Genomic DNA, 17,422 nt, shown 5'->3' on the forward strand with positions numbered 1-17,422 from the left:
TGCGCATCAAATAAAAAACACATTTATTGAATTACAGTATTGTAAACTGCAAAGTTTTTATAGTATGATTATTGTACTGCAAAAATACACTTTCTCTTGCTGTAGAAGTGAAATACAGTTTTGAGTCACAGTAACTTACAGTAGTAGCCTGTTTATTTACAATGTGCAATGCTGAAATAACCACTTCTCTCTTCAGCGCCTTGAGGTAAAGAGCTTTAGCCCACACTTGAGGTTCTGCTGTGATATTTCATATTTTGTGCCTTGTAGCTTTTTACAGCATTTTTTCCTTTGGGAACCAGACTGTCTGGTAATATTTAAAAACTCCACCCCCATATCTGGCCGCACTCTTCCCCTCCCTCTCACTCTGACCCTCTTTCTTTACAGTTCACCGTTCACTGTGGGACTCTACACCGGACCTGTTGCATCTGAAGGACAGGATATTCAGGACACCAGTTTATGATTACGACTCCAAAGGCGTCCCGCGGAAGGAACAGCACGCATGATGCGTTTGCGGCGCTGCGGCTGTTCAATGAAAGAAGAGACGCGCAGCAGAAGAGATGGGTACCGTTCCTGGACTTTCACCTACCCGGTCTTGGGGAAAATGCTGTGAGTGCGCCGTGCTGGCTCTACCTGTAGTGGTGCTTTGGATTCAGCTTGGGGCCGCTTTTAACTTGGACACGGAGAACCGCGTCGTCTTCACTGGACCCCCGGGGAGTTACTTCGGCTATTCTGTGGAATTTTTCAAGAACTCATCCAGGTAAAGTGTCAGGAACGGCCACAGAGCTGGATTCTTCCTCCAGGTCAACGAGGGGAAGTTTTTCGGCTCTTCTTACAGTTTGTAAAGTTTCTCTTTATTTCTGGTGTAACATTAAAATCTTGTCCTTGTGGTTACTTTACACAGTAACCCATTTCTCTTTTGGCGCCCCTATCATCCTGAGACACAGAGCAGTATTTTCTGGTAGAGCCACCAATCCTGACATGAGAAACAGATTTTAGATTTTAAAAACGCATCTCTGTGTTTGGATCACAGCCTAAATGTGTGTTTACTTGTGTTATTGGCCATTGTCCCAGCTCTTTAAAGGTTTAAACAGCATGGGCTGGGGGGAAATGTATGAAATGCCGCTCACATGCATATACACATACATCTCTCTCTCTCCCCCTCCATCACACACACACACACACACACACACACACACTGGATATAGGCCCAACTCTGATTGGAAACAGACACACAAGTGTGTGTCTGTGTGTGATTGAGGGAGCAGGGGGTTAACCTACAGCAAAGTAAGAAAAATGCAAGTCTTATTCTGAATGAAGACTGAAGGGGCAGTAAGGGTTTCCCGATGTTCTTTACTGACAGATGAGGAACTGCCAGGTGAGATGAAGTTAAAGATCAAACCTTCCCCTACAGACAGCCTTTAGCATCACATATATCTCCTCTCTTCTGGGCACTAGTGGAAAAGCACACACACAGTGATTGTGAAGAATGTGTGAAGTTTATCAAGCCAAACCAGCCTGAGTTACAGTTATGCATCAGATTTGTTTGAGAGGCCAATGCCATGAAAAACTAAAACGTGTATAGTATACTGCAATACTTCAAGGACTCAGTCAGTGAAAACACATTCAGTGTAGTGCTAGAAAAGAAAAACTTGGTTTTCCCAGTTTGAATCCACAGTAGCTGTAAATAGAGAAGAAAAAAACAACTTTCTTTAAACAACATAAGCCAAACAGAAAATGTTACGATCTGCTGTTATAGCGATGTCGTGTACAAGTGTGTTTTAAATTGTCATACATACAGTTTAAAACAAACTGTGATCAGATTTGGCTAAACAGCTCTGTGTTTTATAGCTGGAATGGAAATATCACATAAAAAAAACCCTTGTTCTTTTTTTTGGTATACTTTATTAATCCCCTGTAGGGAAATTAGTCTCTGCATTTAACCCATTCACTCAGTGAGGCAGTGGGCAGCCACCAATCCAATGTGTAGGGATGGTGCCTTGCTCAGGGGTACCTCAGGGTAGGTCTTTGGTAGATTTGAACCCCTGACCTTCCAATCATGGGGTGAATGCTCTACCTACTGAGCTACCTCCTCCCTCTCCCCGCCTCCTTCATATATATTTTTAAGTGAGCAGCAGTAATTTATGGATTTGTTTAAAGGTTTTTTTGTTTCAGAAAATTATTTTACATTAATGTACTAGTATAACCTACTTGAGTCATGAACTGTACTGTTTGTGGAGGCCAGTGTAGCCAGATGTATAAATATAGCCTTTCACCAATAATTAGTCTTTTGTACAATGTGCTGTCAATGGGTCTAAACAAACCCCCTCATCTTTTCAACATGTGCTAGTTTAATTGTTCATCTCACAGGTTTATACTAAATATTCTGATATGTGCGACTAAATTTCACATGTTATATTTTTTTCATGTAAACAAAATGTTCGATAACAGTAAGCTAGCTAATGGTCAGCCTTCTCACAGTGCACACTTAAGCAGTAACTGAGAAGCTCCACTCTTGTGTCGTTATCATAGACGGTATAAAAGGTAGCTTCCAGGTGTGCAGCGTGTAGTCAGTATGGAAGTGCCTTAAAGCTGCAGCCTTTCTTAAGGCCATTATGGAATGACAGCTGTGCTGGTAAACAAACAAACAAACAAACAAACAAACTTTGGTCCTCTGTATAACACTTCCCTGCTCAGTTTATGGTCTCAGCCAATCATTTAGAAAATTTTGGTCATTCTAAATTTTAGAAAGGAAAATATTTTAGCAGATGCTCATTGGCTAACATATTGTGATTGACAAGCGAATGAACATGTGGTTTCCAAGCCAGGCCCGCCCCTTATGTATCACATCTGATTACTAAATAACAAGAATGGTAAAACAAACAAATAAACTCATATCCAGCCTTCAAAATGCAACATCACAAACGGTGGGTGACGTCATAGCGATTATATCCATCTTTTATATTGTACTGTCTATGGTCAGTACATCAGATGAATGCTAGAGTCACACTAGAAAAAGCAAGAGTCTGAGACAGAGCATGACCAAAATGAATGCAACTTTGTTCAATGAACCTGCGATCTTGTTGCCCTTGTGACCATTCACAGTCAGTTTTCAGATTGACTGGGGTGCATCAAGACAGCGATAAAGCTGTTCAGTCGGTGCCACAACAGAATCAGCAGTTAGTGTTATAGAGGGCGGATGGAGTGACCTTGATTATCTACAACTAACAGTAAATTGTACTGCATTACCCCCCTACACAGTCTTCCTAGTGCTGGTAGCTTACCAGTTACAACTGAACTGCTAACAAGCTGACAGAAACAAATAGCCTGAAAGTTCTCAACCACATTTTTCTATTTTTCCCTATAGACAAACAAATCCATGTTGGTTTGTCCAGTCAAAATGCCCTGTCTTAGCCAGCTGTTCACAGCTGCTGACAGCCTCTGGAAGATATGTTACATCACCTAAAAGCACTTTATGTTTGCAAGCCTCGATGATGACAGGGTTGTAGCTCAGTTTTGCTGCTTTTTTTTTAATCTGCTTTATGTTACCACACTGGAGAGCAGCTGGTAGCTGGAAGCCCTTGGTAGTCAAATGTAAAGCTACTTTCAGTGTTTGCTGGAGTTCACTTACACCATTGTCATCCCTGGGGGCTCACAGACTAAAGTCAATGTTGGTTTAATAAATGTAGATATTTTCCTTTAAGGACGTCGGTTATGATTACGTGAGTTTGCTCAACTAAGCTTGTGGCAGTCAGAGTGAATATTGTGGAGTGATTCCTGAGATGTTGATTTACACACATCTTTTTTTCTGCCTATACTGAACAATACCACATTTTGTCTTCCACCGAATTCAAGCGTATTGACAACAGACAAATGCAGCTGAATGTCTTCTTGTGAATCCAGTGCTTGTTGTGATGAGTAAACAACACAGGAAAGGGATGCAACTCCTGAAGTTTCATTCTGCTGATGGGATAGTTTCTGCAGGTTGTCATGCATTCTGGCAGTTACTGGGCTGTCTGTCTGTTGGGAGAGTTGGAAAGCTTAGGTTAGCTTAGGTTTTCTGTTAGGACAGTGCATGTATTCACTTAGTAATGAGAAGCATTTTGGGATGACAGTCTTGTGGCTCAGCACTGTCCTATGAAAATCTGGATGCTGATGACAGGTTTTCCAAACTCATTTCTGGGTACTTTTTTGAGGAAATCAAAACTATGCAAAAATGAGAGAGGTTTGAAGCATTTCTTAATTAGGCTAGAAAGATGCAGATGAGTGACTTGGTTTGGAGAACAAAGTCATCTTATGTTTACTACAGTTTTCAGAGCTGTAGACAAACAGTTAAATCCTTCTCATGTGCTGAAAAACTTCTGTCCTATCTGGAATGTGACAGAAGTACAAAACATGACATGTCACATATCAGGTCATTATTTATTTAACAGGAATTATGCAGCAGAAGTTTTGGCAGTTTGCTGTGCTGGAGCATTCAGGTGTTAACATATTGGTAAGGAAAAAAGACATCAGCACTAATCTTAGAGATAAATGGGAAGGGTTATCAAGTATTTTCCAAACCATTTGTAGTCCGTTATTTTACAGTGAGGAAGATTATTCACAAAGTTGAGCTCACGCACTACAGGTGTCAGTTAGCATGTTAAATGTTAAAGTTAATGACAGTAAAATTAGAAAAAGAATGAACAAGTATGGGTTGTTGGGAAGGGTTGCCAGGAGAAAGGCCCCTTTTCCCCAAAAAGAACATGGCAACACAGCTTAGGTTTGAAAACCACAAGGCTTCTTAAACAGTGTCCTTTGAACTGTTGAAACCAAAGTGGAAAAGTTTAGCCACAGAGTGGAGTGTATATTTGGAGAAACCCAACACAACATATCAGCACAAACATGCACATCATACCAACTACAAGCACGGTGGTGGAGGCGTGATGATCTTGGCTTGTTTTGCAGCTACAGCAGCTGGACTCAACCATGAACCGCTCGTATACCAAAGCATTCACGAGTGAAATATGTGGCTGTCGGTCTAACACCTAAAGCTTGACCCAATTTTGATCATGCAATGTAACAATGCTCCTAAACAAAGCAGCAAGTTTTTAACTGAAATGCTGAAGAAGCAAATCAGTATTTTTGCAGTGACCCTGAAATGCTGTGATGCAAACCTCAGTGAACTGAAACTGTGTTGTAAAGAAGAGCAGGTCCACAATATGAGGACGATGAAATCATACAGGAAACGATTATTTATTACTTCAAGTTATTGCTGCCAAAAGTGGGTCTCCAAGCTACTGAAACATGGGCTGTCCTTAGTTTTTTACATACAGCTATTTTGCAAATACTGACACAGTGTAATATGGCTTGTGTCATCTCAGGTAGTATTTGCCTAATTTTATGACACTGATAATTTCTGATTATGTCTTGATATATAAAATCTTAGAATAGACACAGCATGTACTTTCTTTTTGCCATGACTGTAAAGTTTTCGACTCCAGAAGGATCTAGAGAACAATAAAGTTGCCTAACACCTAAGATGCTTTATGTGCGATTGCCTTTAATGTGTCACTGACTATATGGCTATTAATGGACTGAAGGATGTTTAAAAAATTCTATATTGCATACTAATTATATATGTTCATCTTAGTGAGATGCTGTAGTGGACTGTTTTGCTTTTGTCTTGCTTGTTAAAACACACAACTCAACGTTATTATAAAGCCGGTTTACATTTTGTTTGGAAAAAAAGAACAGTTTTGCTCTCTGGATAGTTTCCCTGTTCATAAGTACTGCATAATAAATTGATTCTTTTTTTTATTTCTAAAGATCCTTCCAGTATTATAGTACGCAGTTTAATCCAAATTTTCCAAGTAGTTTGTGCTTCAGAGGTCATGAGGGAATTTCTAACACTGTATTGGTTTGTTACTTAACATTGATTAGCAGACATCTATATCTGTGCATTGCAGATGAAAACTGGCTCCAGAAAAACGTACGTGTTGGTGAACAAAATGCTATATTGAGGCTTTATAAGGAAAACTAATGGCCAGTGTAATGTGGCTACATCCAGGCTATAGTCTGCAGTGTTGAAACGAAATTTCTTACAGACGTTTAGAATACCAAGATGATTTTTTGAAACTTCCTGTAGTCTATTAACGCCACCAAAATATTCTTCTTTTCCACTACTTTGGTTCAGTTTTGGAGATTCAGTTATTACACTTGCCTGTTGCTCTAATTACTCATACAGGTTTAGTAATGATCCCATGGTCATAAGTGTAAAGTCACTAAGGGAGCAGCATTTCAGGGCATTCTGGGCCACACACAGATGTGTGAGTTCAGTTAGTATATTTACATGTTAACCAAATACAGCAGATTTTTGGTATGGGGGTCCAGTTTATGTAAACACCATATCCTGTTTATTATAAGAACCCAGATAAAATCTTCAGAAATCTGAACAGTGACAGCACTGCGATGCACGTCAGCAGTTTCCAACCATGCTAATCAGGTTGTGTCTACAGACAGTACTGATGCCTATCACAGGATCAATAGGCCTGTAGGTCATGAGCAGTTCTACCAGTTCTTTGTTTGGATCATTTTACAGGCCTGATGTGGTGAAACTACACAAATAAATATAATTTTGTGTATAAATATGCCACCATTAGGACACAACCTATTTTGGAATATTGTGACTGTGAGTAAATTCAATGGAGGTCATAAATCTTTCATTAAAAATTATATGTTGTACTGCTCCTGAGCTTCTTTTCTGTTTGCAGCTGTTCCTGTTGAACATGAGTTCAAGGAAAGGAATCCTGTAATTTCGGGTCTCAATAGTGTCATTCTACTGATTAACATCCTATTGTTCAGGATTTGTAGCTCTAGTGTTTTTAGTCGCCTCAGAGAGTGAATAAACGTTATATACTGATTTGAAAAAGTGAGCCACTGAAGCCTGTACCCTGCACTCCTTAGTGGCTGTGGAGTGAATGGTTTATAAGGAAAGCTCATCCAGCCGTGTAAATATTCCGAAGACATTTTGGGGGATGGGGAGAGTACAGAGTCTGTCTGATATCTGCTAATGTCATCAGTCACCACTGTCTTAAGACATTTGCTCTGGGGTTTTTTAGCAGGGCTGCATGAATAACAGGTGTAGGTGTATATTTGCATGATATTTATCTATATCCATGAAAGCAAATGTTTAGAACAGCTTTTGATAGGTCACATTAATGTGTGTTCTTGCTTTGTTGATTTCCAGACTGTCTTTAAGTATATAATGAAAATATGCACAACCATCTCAGGATACTTCTTGTCTACTCTCCCATTTTTTTCACCAATCTTTGTTTAATTTTCTAGCTACAAAGCAAAAGTACGGTCAGCATGAAAGTAATAACTGAGAGATAGAAATCTATATCTCTTTAACCTAAAGGAGCTGCCACATGGTTGTGCGCTAAGTGAAAACACTGAGTTACTATATTTGCATAAATAGCCTCTCGTCATTGTAACACAAAAAAGCAAATGACCATGTTTTTGTCTTTGTAAACAAATCAAAGATTAAAACCATACCTAAACAAGGCTGAGAAAGATGATTGCCATCCATTAAAGTGAAAAAGAGCTACAATACTCTGGGACCAACATGTTGTCATCGCAACACTTTGAGTCTATAATTTCCAAACAGGTCACAGTCACCTATGTAGGCCAAAATATAAGAACAGAATTTTAACTATAACCAGGATAGGTCCAAGGTTCAATTTATATTTGGAGAAAAAGGCTCTGTTCTGGGACTTTTTCTACCTTTCATGTGAGAACATGGAAAGCTGGAGGTGGGGCAGAGCAAAACAAGACTGTAGGACAGAATACACAAAGCTGGACGGGGACTTATGCAGCATTCTCAGCTTTTAGCAGACAACATACATGACATTAAGGCTACGTTCACACTGCAGGCGAAAGCGCATCAAATCTGATTTTTTTGACCCTATGCGACCCATATCCGATCATGGTATGACAGTGTGAACGGCACAAATCCGATATTTTCAAATCCGATCTGGGTCACTTTCGTATGTGGTACTGAATCCGATACATATCCGATGTTTTAGAAAGCGACTGCTGTTTGAACGGTCATGTCGCATTAAATCCGTCTTTTACATCACTGACACAAGGCAGACGCCAATTATCAGCGCCGGAGAAGCGCCCGAGAAGACATCGCGAACGCTTCCTGGCCATCCAGTGTAGATGTTAGTGAAACTGTTGGGAAGACAACGTGAACATTTTATTTGTACTGTATAATCTGCAGATTCCGACAGAAATCTGCAACTATCCTTTGAAGCACCGCTCCTCTCTAAAACAGCAATAAGGATAATTATTAGGTTATTTACATTATTATGTAAATAACAAAATAACTTAAAGCAAAAATTGGGAAACGCAAAGTCCGAAGTCTTTATATTAAGGGCCATCAGTCAAACAATACTGTTTGCTCTGGGTCTAAACAGAGCGCGTTGTGTGTGACATCTTCTTTTGCGCATGCGGGCCGCTTTGAGTGTTCACACTAGAGCGTGTTTGCTGTCGCATTTTATTTGTAGTGTGAACAAGCAGACAAAAAAATCGGATTTGATCAAAAAATCGGAATTGAGCATTAAGACCTGCAGTGTGAACATAGCCTAAGTCAGACACAGGGTGAAAGGAAGAGTTGAGTTTAAGTGGGTTGCAAAGCAGATTGCAGGTGCAGAAAAAACTGCCTTTTAAGTTTGCCAATAGAAACCACAGAGGGGTATAAAGTGAACCTTCAGTGATGTGGACTAATGTGCAGAAGGTGAAACTACTAATTTTGGAGAAAGGCAAACTAGACTTATTTGGGGAAAAATGTAAATTTTTTTATGTATATCAGTTAATTTCACCCCTGGTTGCAAAGACTTGGGAGAACAAAAATTGCATATTTTTATTTCCTAGGCCTGGAGTTAAGGTTAGGATTCGGATTGGGGTCAGTGCATTAAAATTGAAGGCAGGATAAATGACTATAAGTCTTGGTGTTGTCTGTAGATTTATGTTTAGCAGTGCCAGACAATGTCCTGTAACTGTATCTAACATCTGGTGTAAAAGTAACTGGTAATGGCAGGGATCTGTGGGAATGCTGAGGTAATAGCTACAAATTGCTCTTTAAATGTTCTTAACATTCCTCTATGAAACAGTTGTGCTGAACTTTACAAACTTCCATAAACAAAACAATGTGATCTGACTTCTCAAATCTTTATGGCTGTGCTTTCATAGCCGGCAGTACAGACTGTCAGAGTCTAGTTTCCTGTTTGTCAGCATTTGAGTTCTGATTAAAGGAACTGTGCAGCAATTTTGGGGAAATGGACATATTTGATTTCTTGCTCGAGTGAAAGGATGTTATCATTTCTATGTTCATGTCTAGAAGCTACAGCCAGGAAGGGTTCATGACTTTCTTACTGTCTTGAGATCACCAAAAAATGTACGGTATGTAACAGGTGAATTTCACTTCTGTACAGAAATTGGTAATATTTTCTTTCCTGCTGCTCTAGCATCAACATTTTGATCGGTGCCCCGAAAGCCAACACCAGCCAGCCCAACGTCACTGAAGGAGGAGCTGTGTACATGTGCCCGTGGAGCCAAAATAACTGCACCATTATCAGCTTTGACAAGCAAGGTAGGGTGTCTCGTTAAATCTAAATTAACGGTTGGCTTCTTTGCACCAGCACAGATAAAAATCATGCTCAATATTCAAAATCCAAGGGAGACGATTCTCCCTACATCATAATCACAGCAGTGGCTCGTAGGTCATATTGTTCCACAGTATTAAAATGTCATTTTCCCCTAAGGTACCGTGAAATAGTTGAAACAGAATGTGTAGTAAACGCACAGCTGTCTTTACCTCGCCATTAAAGTGGCTGAGAGAAGCTATGGGTAGCTTCCCCAGTTAAGCACCGCTGTGCTTGACCTAGAGGTCAGGAGTGAGGCTCCCTGCCATCTTCCATCGCCCGATCTAGGGGCCGTGTGTTTTGATTGAAACTAGCCTTTGATGTCTTTCCTGAGTTTTAATGGTGGCTGAGTCTTTCCTCAGCCCCACCCCTCTCTAAGGTTTCCATTTTGGGCCATGAGCTGCGTTTGCAGTGCTTTCACAGAGCTTTGATTTTTCTCCTCGACTTGGGGCCCAGTGTTGTGAGTGCTCTTTAATTAGCGCAGAGTCATTACGGGGACAAGGACCCCAGAGGACCTGGCCTTCCCCCGGCCCTGCCAGGAAAACAATCACCTCCATCAGAAATGCAGGAAGCGATAAGGACCACCGTTTGAGGATCAGAGGGTGTAACTTATCACGACCGACTGCGTGCTGATATCAAATTGTGGTTTGCACAGACCGAGAAATGTGGCTGTGTAAACTCTGCGCACATAAATATACACTCGCAAGATGTTTATGAAAAACAAAAATGGTCTCGGAAACTTGATATAGTATATTAGAAAATACTTAAAACCACGCTTACAGTTGCACACCACATACATTTACATTCAGTAGTCTCGCTTTTCCCATTTCAGGCCTCAGGATTAATGGTGTGTTGGAGGACGTAGGCCAGACTCCATTAACCAAACAGGCACACTGAACTGCAGCCAGGAGAGTTTAATGTCACCACTCTAGTAGAGACAGCAGGAACATATATCAAGAAAATCACCACGGTTAAGCTTACAGTTAAAGCCACATTATAAGTATAATTTACATTATTTGAGTGCTTAAACAGGGACCGAAGACAAGTGTTCTCATTCAGGCATGCAGAAGGCGTTAGGTTTTGTTAAGCGACCTTTCAGGGATCCTGAATGTTCCTTTTTATGTGTGTGAGACAAAAAGCATGCGTGTGCAAGAAATTACTGTCCGATAGCAAATCTCTACAACTTTTATTTGCCACTTAGTGAAGTGGTTCTTGTTTTAACCGTACTCCAAAGGACATAAAGGCAACTTGGCTCAGCTGATTCAAGTTTTGTGGACCAGGAAAAGTAGTTGAACTTGGAAAATATGTCTTAGTTTCCCAAATTAATTATTTTAACAGAATGTCCCTGAAAAAGCAAAAATCTGGAGGTGTAATGTTGCTGAAGTTGCAAGATTAAAACTCTTTGGCACATTCTCCTCACACTCCACCAAACCTTTCCTCATCGTTGCCTTAGTATTGCCAGGGCCTCTTCTTAAAACATATCTTGACAATCAAATACAGCCGTTTGGGTTACAGTAACAACAAGGTCCAAGTCCTCTTGAGCTGTTTGATGTCTGCCATAGCATGGAGGATGGATTAAGACTGCAGACCCCGGGAAGAAGGCCATAAAATATCCATGTAAAAAGCCAAGAACATGTGGGGAACTCTCTCAAATGAAGCCCAGACAGCACAAAAATCAAACACGAAACAGTGATCAGAGTTAAAATAGCAACTCCTGACATCACTGAAGTTTCCTTCTAGTCCTGCTTTCTGAGAACCAAACTGTGTGGTAACTATAAATCTTTCGGCCGTAAAAGTGGGTTTTTCTTCTGTGTTTTCACAGGTGACCGGTATTTTTATATAAATGACGTGAACACTCAGGTTGAGTTCAAGTCTCATCAGTGGTTCGGAGCTACTGTGCGTGCCCATGGTAGCAGCGTCCTGGTAAGAATAGTTCATTGACAGTTGGCTAGCTTGTATAATTTCGCTGAAGTGACCTGTGGGATATTTGTTTAATTGAACAGCTGTTAACTTATAGTGCAGACTTTGTGTCAGTAATTCTTTAATATGGGGTTTCGAAAACACATTCTCACCCCCAACAGTGAAGCTTGGTCAGCACACTTTATCATTGCATTTTAACGCAACAACTAACTCAATAGCTTAAGAGAGCAGGAGCAAAACCTTAGGACAAGTCTCTTTTTTTCTACTTCTTCACAGTCGTCTTGGTTTGTGTGGTGATTTGGTTTGGCTAGGTGACTAATCAGCTTATGCTATACTATGACTTGGCCATTGAAGTTTCTTACTGTAGGCAGCAAGTCCAGAGTCTTAACAGATTTTTTGTCTCGTTACACACTCGATGCACTAGTAGCTTAACAACTGTAAGGAAGTTTTAGAGTAAAGTTAACATTTTTTTATCGAGTCTTCTTTCTCTGGTCTCCAGGCTTGCGCTCCCAGATACTACTGGAGGACTGAACACGACATACCTTTCTCCGATGTTACAGGAACCTGCTACCTCGCTGTAGACAACCTCAAAAGATTTGTGGAGTTTGCACCATGCCGAACAGGTAAGCTAGTGCAGCAATAGCTAACTTTCAGGGGATTTCACATCTTAATCCACCAGGTGACCAGCAGCTCACCCACAATTAGGGTTAGCATTGGATTTGTACTAAAACGGTGAACCTTTCAAATGAAGTCTTACACACTCACTTTAGCATTGTAGCTTTGCCATTTGGGTTGAGATCTAAGCCATCATAGGTGCTAACCATAACCGTAACCCTACTCAGACTCTATATTTTAAATAAATGGACTTCGTGGAAGAAATATGAATGGTGTTTGATGCATGTCAGTGTGATTATTTCCCAAAAGCTTCAGGATAACAATTTGGTAACAAAACTATATATTTTGATTACCCAGGGTTAGGGTTCTCTTATGACAACTTAAACCTTAGAGAGTTATTCTAATTGACACCCTACCCCTAACTACAGATGTCAAAGGTTGTAACTCCATTATTGGCAGAGATGTTATGAACAACGTGAAGTTGTTTTTCAATAAATGTATTGATATTTAATATGTTTGTTTGCTGCTCACTGCAGAAAGACATGGACCTGCTGGACAGGGCTATTGTCAGGGGGGATTCAGTGCTGACTTCACCAAGGTAAGAGAAATATTTGTTAGAGTGTTTGATAGTTTTATGCAGGAACATAGTCAGTGTTTCTCTCTTTTGGCTGATCAAAGCAGTGGAGATTACACTGTGTACACCAAACATGCACAGTTTATTTGAAAGTCACGATGAAACTGGTGACACACAGATTCCTCAGCTCAAGCTACTGTTTTGTGTGTGTGTGTGTGTGTGTGTGTGTGTGTGTGTGTGTGTGTGTGTGTGTGTGTGTGTGTGTGTGTGTTTTCCAGGATGGGAGGGTTGTGCTTGGAGGACCAGGCAGCTTTTACTGGCAAGGTGAGCTGAGAGGAATGTGATGCCGTGGATGTTTTAGAACATATCCTCCAGTGTTTTTTCTTCTTCATTGAGAATGGATAAATAATTGGGAATTGGGAAGTTCAAGATACACATGCCTCACGACCCTTTGTTATTGGTCTGTTCTGAAGGTCAGCTGATCTCTGCCACAACAGAGGAGATTGTTAAGGCCTACTATCCTGCCTACTTTCTGCTGTCGGTCGCTGGGCAGATTCAAACCCGACAGGTGCAGGGAAGCTATGATGATAGTTACCTGGGTAAGGAAGCACCTTTACCATTCCCAGCCTAAACCCGTCCTATGGGCAGTTTTTGTTTTATGTCTGTTTTCTTAGGTCTTTGTTGTCATAGCCAGATGACAATAGGTTGGTTGTTTATAAAGACTTAACAACACAATAATATATACATGTAACAGTTCTATTCTATTCTATTCTATTCTATTCTATTCTATTCTATTCTGTTATCTATATATAATTATATCTATTCTTTGAGTAACAGAAGAATGATCAACAATGCCCACAAAACACTGACAATGTATAATAAAGTTTGACAAAATAAAAAGACATTTTCAGCTTTACTGGAATGAATTGTCGTCAGTTAAGTTGAATGCCTGTGATGTTTAAGACCTTCACTCTGTAATTAGTGGTGATGCGAACAAGTTTCTGTTGTCTGAAGCTTCCTAAGGGCGCCGTACGTTGAACGTAATGTGAAACAAACACATGCAAACGGAAGATCACATTCGGGGATCAAATCAACATGATATATACAAAAATCCAAACAAGTGGGATTTAAAATCAATCTTTTTTAAAGACATATACATTTTTGAGGGCCCTTACGTTGCATGTATGCTGTTCTTAAGTCTTGCCAATGCATCACAAACTATTTGTAGTTTTTTTCCAAGAATACATTTATTTTTATTGTTTATTTCTGGATTATTTGCTGTCATTCTGTGTTTAATACCTCACAGTATTCATAGCATTGCCTAAGTATAGGTGTAGTGTGGTATAAGCAAAGTATCATTGGCCAGCAGATAGGCCTGCGGTTCTGCTTGCATGGATAAAATAGTATGAAAGTAAGAAGGATTATTCTCTTTGTTTCCTGACTGCCAGGACTTGTGAAAAAATGTATTTAAAAAAAATGACTTAGTCTGATCGTTAGAGTTAGGGTTACAGTTGAGGTCACCACCGACTTAGACCTCAAAGTTTAATAAAAAGGGTTACATTGTTTTTTTGGATTAATTTTTATAGAAAAATGGAAATAAGCTTTTGATGAGCGACAGTAAGAATTATGAATTGAAAAAACAAAAACGACATATTCTGATGGCGCAGCGTTAGTGTCATGATGATTTCCACCTCACAGGGTTAAGGCACGTAGGCAACAGTCAGCTAACTTTTATTGTATCCACCACTTCAAGCTGTTTCTGTCCTCTCTCCCTCTCTCCTGCAGGTTACTCTGTGGCTAGTGGTGAGTTCAGTGGGGATGGTGAGGAAGGTGAGGGTCATATTTACAGTACTGAGAACCAAAATGCATGGCTGAGTGCGGGGATTGCTGCTTTGTCTCGATACACGTGTTTGTGTAGTAACAGAAAGGTGTTATTAGCCTTTCAGGAAGCAAAAACATTCAAAACCCAAAAGAAATCTGATAATTATGTTGTTGCTTTTCTTTTCACAGATTTTGTCACAGGAGTTCCAAAAGGACTCATGCTGTATGGTTTAGTAAGGAGTTCCTACCTTCTTCTTGATTTTTGCAGTACAAATAGGAAACGTGAGGCAACGTGAAGGTTTCTCAACGCACGGTTTTTAATGGCTAACTCTCTTCTGTTCTGATGTAGGTGTCCATATTAAATGGAAGTGATCTGAAATCTCTGCTAAACCTGACAGGGGAGCAGGTATGTACAAGTGTGACTGGATGTTTTTTTGTCTGACTGCTGTTTTCATGTATGGTTCTATATTTAAAGTGGCATGTGCAATGGAGGGTTGGAGATGAAGGAATTTGCCCTGTGGAGAAGAGGCTTACGCCAGGGTCAGAGCTGCAGGTCACAGTGCGCACAGCTTGTGGTTTCTAAAAGCTGTTAATCAAACCCAGAGTTAGCAGACACCAAGACAGTGGTCAGCATATTGATTCAGGATGTGCATTTTTAAAGACAGTCAGAGCTGAAGAGCACCAGTGCCGAACAGGTTTTCTTTAAATAAAGCCCACAGATGAATCACGTTGGTATATTTAGCTCAGTTAGTCATCGAGCTTTATTTTTTGACATGTTAACTTTCAATGCTGCGCAGCTGAAGGTGTGAAATGTCTTGTGTTAACCACCTACTTAATTTCCCGTGAAAACGTAAGTGCTAGATTACAAAGTTAACCTTTACTATCATTAAAATACTATTTATCAATTCTCTAGTGGTGGAAAAGGTGAAGAGTGGTGATGAGTAATTTGTAGAGGGCCTTCAGAAGCCCCTTCCCTTGACCTAAATTAGGGAATGGAAATATGAGTACATGCTTTATTTACATCCAGAATAAATTTTCCTTGTGTGTTTATTATATTTGCTTAAAAATGTAGGTTAAAACTAGTAAATGAAAAGGACAATTTTTGTCACACATTTTGTTTTTATTAATTTAGCTGAATTTGGATTTTGTCCCTCAACTCTGACACTGAATTGACTTTAGGGTGGGGTCACAGACAAGCTGTAGAAGGGGAACAGATACAGAAACTAAAAACTCTTTCCCTGTACAAACTGTCATGTGACACAAAGCTAACCGTATTGCTTGAGTTGTGACATACCAGTTACGTCATTAGGCTTTGCTGATGTGAGAGCATGTGACACGTGGACTCATAGTAAAGCATATGGGTGATCGTGCATTTATGTGTGTGCGGCGCAGCCTGGGAGGTCATCAGTAAGTGCTCAGAGGTGTCTGTCTGAGGGTGGAGGGCGCCGGGTAAACTGTCAGGTCATAGTGAGAGTGATCTGGTGTAAACTCCCGGCTAATGAGGCTCCTCTCTCTGTTGCTGGTCTCTCTATGGGTGCTCAGACTGTGATGTAGAGATCAGCTGTGAAAACACACCAGAAAGCCTTTCTCCAGGAGGTCGTGTTGCTTTGCTGTTGAAAACGACAGTGTCGGTCGCTTGGCAGCAAAGTTGCAGAGCGGTACAGTCGCACGTGTACAAATGCAAATTGGGTGTAGGTTAGATTGTAGGCTCTACATACGTAGATTCAATGAAGAAGTTTAAATTAAACTTTAGAGTTAGCAGTTTGACTGCGTTGCTCACTAACCTTTGGTCACTAACTTTTTCTGCTTTTGGTGTTCCACTTTGTTCATCAGCGACAGCTTCTTTGGGGAAGGGCAATTATAAACTACCATTAGCATTCAGGTTAGGGCAGCTTTAATGAATGGGTAAAAAAAAAAGGTTCTTAATTAAAGACAGACAATGCTACATTTACATCACCATCATTTGTTTGTGGACTTTACATTTAAAAGCCTTTGTTCAGCTTTAAGGCAAACCCTACCAAGCTGGTTAGCAAGCTGTGCCCATAAACTGTAGGGTTGCAATGTCTTGATGCATGCATCCAGGTAGGCAAATCCCAAAAGGTTGATTCTGTTCATCTGGACGTAGCTACATCCAGATGAACAGAATCAACCTTTTTGGATGTAGGGTTGCAATGCACACAGACACTGACGTGTAGAATTTTTCTCACCAAGACTGGAGGTCAAACATTTTGGACTGTTTCACTGTTTTTTTTACCTGATTTCAATTTAAAAAATACTGCAAAAGGCACGAGCAGCACAAACGTGTGAATATTTTAACATGTTTGGCACCGCTGTATTGGTTTGATCTTTGCCACTTTGTGAAATACAACAACCAAAATACCCAACAAGTTGTTACAGAACTTTGTGGCCTGGTCCTCATCTCTACAAACCTGACGCAGTTTGTAGAGCTATTAAAGGAACCCCAGACGTTGTGGTTGACTTTTCCTAGCTTGCTGTTCTCACCACAGCTCACCAGACCTCAGAAGGACATTACCAGAGCACTTGATTGTGTTTTCTAGGACTTTGAGTTTAGGGCAAAACAGTGATGCCAGAGTTTTACTTTGCTGCATTTGAACTTTATCCTGAGCCTCAGTGATTTATGTTACAAGCTGCTTTGCATTTGCACGACGGGAAAGCAATCCTAGTATTCAGTGTTGTTTTTCACAAAGGTTTCCAGTGTTGGAAACCCTTCAGTGACACTATACTACAAATCACTTTGAAATCAGAGTCAAACGAGGATGTAACGTGACCCTTATTTATCATACATGCT

General features: G+C 40.3%; 1 protein-coding gene across 1 annotated transcript in view; it reads left to right on the forward strand.

Moving 5' to 3' along the window:
* The first annotated feature begins 396 nt into the window (after positions 1-396).
* LOC116327016 (integrin alpha-5-like) overlaps positions 397-17,422 on the forward strand; it is a 52,835-nt gene continuing 35,809 nt past the window's right edge. The window contains exons 1-10 of the mRNA XM_031748471.2: positions 397-757; positions 9,507-9,631; positions 11,506-11,606; positions 12,103-12,226; positions 12,755-12,816; positions 13,071-13,116; positions 13,266-13,391; positions 14,578-14,622; positions 14,803-14,846; positions 14,963-15,019. Coding sequence (XP_031604331.1) covers positions 558-757; positions 9,507-9,631; positions 11,506-11,606; positions 12,103-12,226; positions 12,755-12,816; positions 13,071-13,116; positions 13,266-13,391; positions 14,578-14,622; positions 14,803-14,846; positions 14,963-15,019 — 930 coding nt within the window. The 5' untranslated portion in view covers positions 397-557. The remainder of the gene's footprint in view (positions 758-9,506; positions 9,632-11,505; positions 11,607-12,102; positions 12,227-12,754; positions 12,817-13,070; positions 13,117-13,265; positions 13,392-14,577; positions 14,623-14,802; positions 14,847-14,962; positions 15,020-17,422) is intronic.

This window comes from Oreochromis aureus, linkage group 5 (assembly GCF_013358895.1).
Source record: "Oreochromis aureus strain Israel breed Guangdong linkage group 5, ZZ_aureus, whole genome shotgun sequence".
Taxonomy (NCBI): Eukaryota; Metazoa; Chordata; class Actinopteri; order Cichliformes; family Cichlidae; genus Oreochromis; species Oreochromis aureus.